At 28.9% G+C, this 11,558-nt stretch overlaps 1 protein-coding gene across 32 annotated transcripts in view; it reads right to left on the bottom strand.

The window, feature by feature from the left end:
• LOC126846503 (uncharacterized) overlaps nt 1-11,558 on the bottom strand; it is a 123,051-nt gene that overhangs the window by 32,380 nt on the left and 79,113 nt on the right. For 24 of the 32 annotated variants that reach the window (XM_050585971.1, XM_050585965.1, XM_050585955.1 and 21 more), the window contains one exon: nt 290-385. The exons of the other annotated variants lie outside the window; for them this stretch is intronic. In XM_050585971.1, the coding sequence (XP_050441928.1) occupies nt 290-385 (96 nt within the window). The remainder of the gene's footprint in view (nt 1-289; nt 386-11,558) is intronic. 32 annotated transcript variants of the gene reach the window in all.

Here is an 11,558-nt window from a genome sequence, read left to right as displayed (position 1 = left end):
AAATTATTATTATAGACAAAAAGTAAAATATTAATATTATTTCAAAGTTTTGAAGATAACATGTGTGTTGCTATGAAAACAAAGGAGTACAAATCTATGGCTTGGAGCAAGAAGGGCCAATGTCACTTTTTGCAACTTTCGGAAAATGAGCTTTGAAGTTTTTATTTTCCATTATGCTCTATGTTAATTTTTTTATCAAACTCTTAATGAGCAATTCAATTTTTGGCCTAAGAGTGTGATTTTTTCACAGTATATAAAGAATGATTTAATTTTTGCCATTTGCCATCACCTTTTCTTCATCCAAGGGCTCTGCCTCCTCGGACTGGTTCACCCGCTTCAGCTCTGAGGATTTTTCATCCGAGGCATTCCCAGCATCTAATAAAATCTGAAACACATACACACTATAATTAGTTCTATTAGTATTATTATAGAGTTCCCAACGACTGCCCTCAAATATCAATAGTATTATAGTATAACAGTTTTGTAGCTTCTGTGAAAGGTCAAATAAATTTTAGAGGTTCTGGGAATTAGTGAATGCCTAGTATATTAGGATTCCTAAATAGCTTCCATGATATTATACTAGTTGTTTTAAGTTAAATTATTATTTAACACAAAAAGTAAAATAATAAGTACAAATCTGTGGCTTGGAGCTAATGTCACTTTTTGGAACTTTCGGAAAATGAGCTTTGAAGTTTTTAGTTTCCATTAGGCTCTATGTTAATTTTTTTATCAAACTCTTAATGAGTAATTCATTTTTTGGCCTCAGAGTGTGATTTTTTCACAGTGTATAAAGAATGTTTTAATTTTTGCAATTAGCGGTCTAATTTTTTTATGCACAAAATTGACATTGACCCTTCTTGCTCCAACCCACAGAAATAGTTTTATAAGTTTTTGAATAATATTCATAATTTTTATTTTTTAAATAGAATGTTGCACTTACGATGAGGCCAAAGGAATAAATTGCAAATAACACGACACAACGAAGACGCATTTTTGAGTTCATTACCAAAAAAATACCTATAACAAAAAAAAAACAATAATAGGGTCATTCCATAACAAATCACCTAATGTGTGAGCGAGTGGATTATTTAAATGCCTCAAACTTACATATCCTATGCTAACAATTCCATAAAACAAACAAATGAAGAAAAAAATGTTTAAACATTTTTTGGGACTTAGGCGATGCTATTACTGAAATTTGTTGTAAAAACACTTTAAGTTCACGATCACGTTACTATTAATGACTAATTATGATATCGTAATGGAACTTTCTCTTAACTCTTTTAATTTAAGTGTTATTTTTCATACACTTATTATTATGTATGTAAAACATTTGCTAAAAGTTTTGTAATAGAGACTTTCTCAAGGTCAAAATTTAAAAATATTTTTCATTCTGATACATCATACTATACTCTTTTGATTCATAACTTTGTTTTAGAATTTTTTGGTTTTTTTTTGTGAAGTACAAAGAACTTCAATGTTTGGCATTTTAATAAGAACTATATACTTAAGAACCTCTAACTTTTTGTTTTTGACCTTGAGTACGTAAAAAAAAATGTATTCATAGTCATATAATACGAAATTTTAGAAATTCAAAGTCTCACAGCTCCTAGTAAAAGAAAGTCTCCATTACAAAACTTTTACCAAATGTTGTACATTATATATATATATTATGAAATTTTTGTGCTGTAAAAGTTTCAGAATCGTTAGTTTGATGTGTATGGATAGCCGGGCAAAAAGAAGGTGATTTGCAACAAATAACAATAACCAAATACTTTTATTGAACTAAAATTAAACTGTTGATTTTTATTATTATTAGACTTATGCTATGACCACTTTTAAAAACAAAAACTTAACTTAGAGAGGTTCTGTTATTATCTGAGGTTCTGCTATGGTCTACTCTGAATTCCCGACTAACTACCTAGGCGATTTGCTCGTGTCAACCGACGGGCCCAGTAAAATGTCAAACTAAAAGGTTACTTACACATAAAAAATTGTTAAAAAAAGTTATGCATCAAACAAGTATAGTATTATTTCATAGAATCTTTTCGATAAAAATACATGGTACCAATTTATGAGATATTGAATTTTAAGTTCTTGTTTATAATATAATAAAAGTTGTTATCCGTGATCGGTTAGGTGTTTTTATATTAATATTTGTTATTTAGCAAAATGTATTTATTTGTTCTACAGTAAATTTAAATTATTATCGAAAAATACAATAAATAAAAATATTTTAATCAAACAGTTCTTGTATATGACGCTACCTACTTCCGAAACTTAAATAGTAAATTGCAGAACATTTTTTTTAACTAGTCGGTAACCTGTCTGCAATAATTACTTTTAAAATTAAAAAAGTTTTGAAATCAGGACTAATCGATCAATAAAAAATAAACTTAGTTTAAAACGCTATGAAATTATGTGCAGTAAATTTTCAAATGACGAATGCACTCTAAAACATACAAAAAAAAAAAAAATTTTAAATGTTACTTACTTTGTAGTTGTTTGATAAACCTTATAGGTTAAGTTATGTGTGAGAAATTCAAAAAATCACTAGTACAGTTTATGATCGGTTTGACTTTATGTAGTTAGTTTTGTGACTCTTCTCCACTTGCCGCATTTACTTAAATTGCAAGTTACACTCCTTTTGCAATATATTGTGTTTACACAGGATAACCAATCGGATACTTTTGTAGATGGTAAGACGGCTCTTCGCTGCCCCCACTTTTTCTTGTTAGTCCAATTAAAATGCTTGCTCAGTCGGCGTCAGCAAGTAGATTTTCTTTTTTTTAATATTACGAGAATTATTAAAAATATACATTTTTTTTTATTAAGCAATTAATTCAAAAAGTATGAACATACAGGGGGGAAATGTTTTGTTTATGATTTACAACTTTAAAGCTATGTAGTGAATGAACTTTTTTAGATCAATTTTATTGTTTTCTTAGTCGAGTTTTAATTTTTTTAAAAATTTTTTTTTATTTTACATCAGAAATATACAATCTGTACAATGAGCACAATAAGCATATATGATAAAAGTAGAGATAAATAACATGAATACATTTTGATGGAAGAAACTACTCATTAGTGACACTTCCAATGATATTTTTTTAATTTTTAAACTTATATTTACATTGATTTAATTATGTATTAATATTAATTGATATTATTAGATAGAAGATCACGGCACCACTTACGTTTTAAACGTCTGGGTGGGTCTCCAGGTATGGACAAGGTTGAGAGGTTTTTTATAAGGGGATTAGAGTGGGAGAGTAATTTAATGTGGAATCTTTTATAGTAGGAGATAGCTTCTTCATGGACTGTTTTTAAGTTAAGGTCGTTATGGAGTGTATAATTAGAGATGTAAGGAGGTGCATTGATTAATTTTCTTAAGACAATATTTTGAAAGCATTGAATTTTTTAGCATTGACCCATAGCTGAAGGCCGTAAGTCCATATGGGTTTTAAAGGGGTTTTATAAATTAGAAGCTTAGTATTAATATCTGTAAATTTATTGTTTACGATTAATGATTTGAGTAACCGCAGACGGCTATTTAAAGACAACCGTTTAATTTTAATGTGCTGAGCCCATGTGAGTCGTTTATCTAGTGTGAGACCGAGATACTTGACAGAGGAAGAGGAGGGGATTTGTTCTCCGTATAGGGAGACACCAGGACAGGGGAGAAGTCTTAGAGTAAAGGTAGTATGAACTGATTTTGATTGATTAATTTTAAAACGCCATTTTGTGTACCAGTCTTCCATTAAAAGAAGATGATTTTGCAAATTGACGGATGCAATCTGTGGGTCAGAGTTACAGGACAAAATGGCTTTGTCATCAGCATAATTTGCAACAATTGTGTTAGGAGTTGTGGGTTGGTCTGAGTTTTCATTTAAATCTTTTTTTTATTAAAAAAATCATTTGTTTATTTTTTATTTAATAGAAATTTATTAAAATTATGATAAATTACTCAGCTTTTTTTTATAGTTTAAATAAAAGATTGGGTTGTCTTTGAAACCGCCAAATAAATTGCTCAATTTGTTTAACAATTTATAGTCTATCACTTATACTATCACTTTCTGATTCGTTCGGTTAGAGAGACAGCATTATGAGAGACAACTTAATGCATTAGCATGAAAGCTTAGGTTTTAATATCTAAGTAGAAAGATGCGCCCCGCGTTTTTCTAGTTCACCTGTCCTATTTGGTTATCAAGAACCCAATTATTATAATTATAATAATAAAAATTTTACTTTTTTTCACAATTATTGTGAAAAGAATAAAAATATCAATTTTTCTTAGAAATCGTCCTAAATTTTCGGAAAAATAGTCTTCATTAAAAAAGTTAATTATTTGTTTATAGTACCATTTAAGTTTAAAAAGTCGACCTTCGATGGACTTTGTAGACCCCAAGAAAAGATATTACACATTTTCAGTCGGTATTTTTCTATATTCGTATTCTTTGACTACTTTTTGCCCATCGGTGAAAAATAATAAACCGTCATAAAACAAACTCTTTGTAATAAACACGTGCACCTTTTCATTTTCTCTTAAGATAATCGTATTTCTAAGTTTTTATAATAATCGGAAACACTTAATTGACTGTGGACAACACCTTGAACAAAAGTCCGTCGCTGGACATGACGTACAAAATTCGGGGCAGAGGAAAAATGGCACCTAATTAACTGCAGTAGACGTCCGAACAATTTAAATTTTCTCATATGCTGTAAACACTAAATCATTATTATTAATTATAATGATTAATTATTATTATAATCAAAACTATATTTTGGTTAAACGAATTTATGTGGTTGTGAGTGCGGATATGGCGCCCACGGCGACTATGTATTCGATAAACGATATTCCCAAGTGTTCGTCAATATTTGGCAGCGAAGCGATAGGGGGTCCTAACAGAATGACGTAAAAAACATCTATACATATAATATTTTTAATTTCAATCAAAGCGTTCTTTGTTCGAAATCGAGGTCATACCCACGGCACAGTGAACCGAGGTAATAAATGCAAGGGAAATGGCTATTGAAAACGGAATGGTCCGTTAAGGATTTTTCGACTGCAAAACAATCAACGTTATCGTATCACACACGACAGAGGCCAGTGGCATAATTATGGTAAAATTGGTTAATAGGTCAAAAATTCATACGGATGAGTTTCAGATATTGAAGTCGAAGTTTCGGACTCTTTCGGGAAAATTACACTTTTACCGTAGTCAATATTCAGGTTGCTATGTGTGAGTGAGTAAATAGACAATGCAAATATTTCATTATATTGTTAACAACGATATATGGGTTATCATAACAATACATTTATATAGAGAGAAACTATTTTATATTTGTGACCAAATTATAAAGATAACATTATGTTTAAACTCTGCTTTCTTTTTTACTTTAGTTCCATTCCTTGTGGAAGCTAGTCCTTTAATGTGGAAAACCTCAAGTGTAATTGTCATTTAAATGTATTGTAGTATGTTAAGTATGTAATCAGTAAATATACAACTAACAAACTGAGAGCATTCACCTGTTTTTCGCTGATATATAACCATAAATGAACCATTCAATTCTTTAGTCACTCTTACATTATAGCTTCCAATATAGAAGAGTTGTTTTATCTAACGACTAAAAATTGTTTAATTGAAGTATTCAATGTCAACTAGTTTTACCAGAGATAACAAAAAGTGAATACATTTAAAACAAAAATGTAAAACAAATCATACCCACCCTAAAACTAAAAATTCATAAAGCACTCAATTGCCATTAGATACAATGCTCTTATCGATATTTGTTTTTTTATCTGTGATCACTAGATTGCTCTGAGGCCAAAATTTGGGTTTCCAAACCATAAAATGCAAGGTTTTATTTATGCTCTTAATTTTCGTTGTATGTTATAAATGCGTAAACAACACACGGTTAGTAATATTTTTTTTTGCGTTTTATTTACCTTAAATTCGTATCGATATTTTTACATTCAAAATTTAAAACCTTTATCATTACTTTTCTAAATAATTGTATATTCATTTTCTTAAACGGGAAAACACGTCAATGAAACACGCATTAAAACAGGTTTTAAAACACGTTTTAAGTGGTATTATTTATTTAAAATAAGAAGAGTACTTGTTTTAATTTATTGTTTTGTATGCTTGTTCAAACAGTTACAGTTATACACCAATGTCCAAAATAAGAAAATATTTGAAAACAAAAACAACATCTTTTATCATCGAACTAGTTAAATTTTTTGAAGTCTCCAACGTTAAAACGATTTTGATAATTATTATACATTTTTTTTGTATGTTATAAATGCGTAAACAACAAACAGGTTAGTAATATTATTCTTTGCGTTTTATTTACTTTAAATTTGTATCGGTATGAAAAAACATGAGTCATATCTCATACACCGCATTTAGGTTTCAGATAGGTCTAAGGAGGATCGGTTGATAATTGATAAATGAGGCTTTTAAACGCTTCTATCTTTAATCCGAGTCAGGGATTTCTACAGCTAAAACATATTGTACGTTAATTTTATTATCTAGCCTAACGTCCATAAGAAATACATTACTGTCGTAAACTTTATAGCGATGCGTTTGATATTTTTATCATATTTAAATTTTAGGTCTCCAGCGGTAATGAATGTCTATAGAGCGACCGAATTCAGAATAATAAAATGCAGTGTTAAACTCCTACCATAGTGGAAAATATTGTGCTACCATAGTCGAGTTAAGAGTTAAACATAGAAAACACAGTAAAACAAGCTGAGCAAAAGTCTGTTGTGATGCGATGATGATTGTTATTTTTGTGGTATACCGTAGAGGGTTTATTTTAATATTGCATTATTTTATTTCTTTACTATAATATAAAACCCCAAGTATTGTTCAATTTTTTACTAGGTAGAAAACACAATTTAAAAAAAAAATTCATTGGAAACCAATCGGCGATTTCTTATTTTCGATTTTTATCTACTTAATTAACTGCATTCACATTAATATTATTTTAAAATTAAACTAATCTCAGTATTTTAGTATTTTACACGAATTCCAGTAGAGAAATTTTACATGTTTTTCTGTGGCACCCATCACTGTCGTTTCGAATCCCAACTTTTTTTTTAATGCCAGCGTTACCAATTCATGAGTGATTTGCCATCCGGCACCAACATCCGCTGTAAAATAATTGAATTCATCATAATATAATATTATTAGCATTTCGAACGACACACAAAAATACACTACAGAAAGGTTTTTGATATTTAACCGTGTTCTGTTGACGTTGTGTAGTTGTATATTATATATAATATTATCATAATCGTTTGTCTAGTGATGTTGTTCCGGTGCCCTATAGCTGTTTAATATTAATAGTATTGTGTTTAAACTAATGCATAACATAATACCGTTGCAATTAGCCATGATCTGCAGAAGAATGACTACGGTAATGAACATCGTAATACTTGGAATGACGTGTAGCAGTGTTCTAAGTATGCCTAAGTACTATTGACGTCTGCCAGAAATTGCCCCATATAAGTTCACTTCTCTAAATTATTCAGTCACGCCGTTATTGTTATCCGATACAGGTGCCGAATACGCGCGTTTGGAAACAAATGGCGAACAGCAATAGGTAAATTATTATAATTATTGTTATCTACTGTCTACTGATCTGGGTTACATGGGAAATTCGTATGTGCAATTAAATACTGAACAACAAAAATGCGCATTTGCCAGTGTCTGGTAACATGCGATTATAGCAATTATCTACAAATCTATTTTAATACAACTATAATGAAAAACTAGAGTTGGGTACATATTACACAACCGTTAAAATCAAAAACAAATTCATATTATATCATCACTTTAAGTTTAATATTGTCATGTTATGTTCATTGCATTGGTTTGTCCAAAAAAGAAGTAGCTTATAAATGTAATTAATAAAGCTTGGCATTCTATTTACTTTGTAATTCAATTTGATGCAAAGTGCCAACGTAAATTTGTAAAAAGCGTAATACGAAATAGCGATAAAATTTAATACATTTTACACTATTTTTTTCTACGGGGAAAAAAATACTACATATGTTTCATTTTATAATCTTTTTTTGTTTAATTTCAAGTAATAATTCTAATAATTATTCGCATGTAAATTATGTGAATTTTGTCATTGACATGAAGTTCGAGTGAGTGTACCGATCTATCGTATAATGTTTTATTATGATGTTTTTTCCCTTTAATGCGACGCTCTTTAATTTCGTAAGGTTACATAATATTATGATAAATTGTATGCAGGTCTATGTTTACTTTGAACGACGAATAAAAAATAAAATAAGACAAGGGAAAACATAAAATAATATAATACCACCTTCATTTATTCTGAATAGGATAGTATTCAGGGAACTATTTTACATATTTTTCATCGTTTTGTCCCTTTTAAAATATTTAATTAACCTAAATTAAACCCAAACCTAACCTCTCAACATAAATGTAATTTGTTAAAAAAATAAAGTTATCAAATTGTTTCTTTGTTAGAAATACTTTAAAATGGTTTTTAAACTCATTACAAGTCTGACTTTATTTAACGTTATTATTTTAACCTTGAATGTGAATAATAATAATAATAATAACAAGCCATGCAACAAATACACAAACATTACTTAATACAATACTTATTGAAAAAATGAGATTTGATGTTACATAATATAGTCCTATGAACACGGATTTTCATATCATAATATTAAAGTAAAAAATAAGACGACATACTGTACATACTGGATATACTGTGTAAGTAATTTTCAATGTATTTTATTGGATTAATTAAAAAAATATATATAAAACACAACACACATAAATTTGGATGAAATCTACTAAAACAATTGTAGCTATTATTGGTGTTGTAACATTAGATTTATCTGATATATTAATGAACAGAGAAATTATAATATATAAAAGTATGCGTTTTAATCACAAGTAAATTTTTACTCAAGACGGCTTTTTCTTCTAAATTTCTTCATAAATGTTTCAATGTTGAATATGGGTCTTCATGAAGAAAGAAATTAAAAAAAAATCTATGTCGCTTAATTTTTTATTAAGGTAGTCAACAAAAGTATTAGCATGTAGAATACTATTTTTGACACCTACAACTTTTTTACTTTTGTTCTGTAACAATAAAAAAAAAACCCTAGAACTGGTTGGGATTTCAAATAGTAGATTGTTGCTCTCAGCGATACTTTGAAGTGTGAGAATTGGTAATTCCGACAAGGTATCACTATAAGCTATTTTGGCATATAAAGATTCATAAATTGTTCTCTCCACATCCATTCCTTCTGTTTGTATAATTGTTAAAGTACTAACGTCACAGTATATTTGGATTTATAAATGTTCACTGAACAGTTTAACTTCATCGTCACTCGGTAAAGCTAACAGCACTGTAAATTTCTCAAATTTAGCGTAAATTTTCTGATTTTACTTGGATCTGCCACCAACATTCTTTATCTCTTTAACAAGAGTTAAATAATTTAAACATAACCGTAGCATCATCATTTTAACATTGAAACGAAATGACGATGGACCTCGTATAACGCACTGATGTGTTGTAATACTGATGTTCTCGGATCTAAAACCGTTTTGTAATTGGTATCAAAATAAGTTTTTAAGTCTTCGTGGTCCGAAATCAATCCAAATGTAATGAACAAGGTGTTATACAGGGTGCTTAATTAAGAATAAGACGCTGGTTTTCTCTTAAAATAATAATACATTTTTTTGTTTTGGGAAACGTTTTGGTTTTATATTGTACAATATTAAACAATATTCAAATTATTATTTTTTATTCAATTAACTTTTTAAAAAATAAATAATTTGCTTAAATTTTCGACCAGTGCGTAACCAATTTTGAATAAATTATTTTAAAGTTTAACATTTAGGACGGGATAAATAGTGCGGTTGAGAAATGCGCAACTAAAAACGTATTTTTTTTATATTAAATATGAATGATTTTTCCATTACTATCGAAAATTCTTATTCCTAAATCATTAGTCTTATCGACTCAATAATAACAATTAACATTTAACATCATTTTTCAATCAAGTCTAATTTTGAATTTCAAATTTTTCACAACAATATGTAAAATAGTTTTTTCAACATTTTACAAATTTGTAGCTTTTTTTATTGGTTTTAAACGTATTGAATACCATTCAACGGTGATTCGGACACTTTTTGTAACGGTCGGCCAAATGTGACACATGCGTTACAATGTAACATTACAATTTTAGCTTATGTCTCTACTGAATAGGTGTTACAGACATTCGTCAGGTTGGATACTCTCTTATATGCGCACGTCCTATTACAAGCACACACGTACTCGTATCATATTGCATATATTATTGTACAGAAAATATTATAATATTATAACATTGTCAATCTATCTGTTGCATACGCACATGTATCGATATTGCCTACCTAATGCGCCGCCACCGTAAACGACTGATATAATATTAGAATAATTTTAGAATTGAATGGCTAAAATGTAGACAAAAAGTAGGTCTACAATACATTTTTTTTAATATATCAACATTTATAATTATATCATGTATTATTAATAATTTGTAAATGTATTGTATTATAAAAGCTTAACTATGTATATTGTAATTAATTAACTAATGTCTGGCTAATAGCCTAGCTGCTGAAGCCATAATAAAAAATAAAATAATTATAAAATTTATTAAGTAAATAATAATTTACAACAAATTAATATAGTTTGCAAAATGAAGATTATATTGAAAATGGTCATAAAAGTAGTATATTACAATATTGAAAAAATGATAAGTACACAACAAATAATCATATTTAATACAAATATAAATCAATAAAAAAGGATACACACAAAAATTAATAACATCTTTAAATGTAATTAATTTTTATTAAAAAAAAATACATTTTAAAACATTAAAGAAATGATACACAACAAATAAGCACATAGAAATATAAATCAAGGGAAAATTATACACACAAAAAATAAATGTCATGAAACCACTACCAACTTAAACTTTAACCATTCCAGCCGACAAGTCTGGGACTTGGTAAGAAGACTCGGTTCGGAATTACCTAACGTATTGAACGCCATTCAACGGTGATTCGGACACTTTTTGTAACGGTCGGCCAAATGTGACACATGCGTTACAATGTAACATTACAATTTTAGCTTATGTCTCTACTGAATAGGTGTTACAGACATTCGTCAGGTTGGATACTCTCTTGTATGCGCACGTTCTATTACAAGCACATACGTACTCGTATCATATTGCATATATTATTGTACAGAAAATATTATAATATTATAATACTGTCAATCTATCTGTTGCATACGCACATGTATCGATATTGCCTACCTAATGCGCCGCCACCGTAAACGACTGATATAATATGAGTATAATTTTAGAATTGAATGGCTAAAATGTAGACAAAAAGTAGGTCTACAATACATTTTTTTTAAAATATCAACATGTATAATAATTTGTAAATGTATTGTATTATAAAAGCTCAACTATGTATATTGTAATTAATTAACTAATGTCTGGC

Source organism: Adelges cooleyi, unplaced genomic scaffold (assembly GCF_023614345.1).
Source record: "Adelges cooleyi isolate 19-005CV unplaced genomic scaffold, UGA_ACOO_1.1 ACOO_flye_CR_arks_rails_tigmint_CR_PRNA_9, whole genome shotgun sequence".
NCBI classification, from domain to species: Eukaryota; Metazoa; Arthropoda; class Insecta; order Hemiptera; family Adelgidae; genus Adelges; species Adelges cooleyi.
This window is presented reverse-complemented; position numbering and strand designations above follow the sequence as displayed.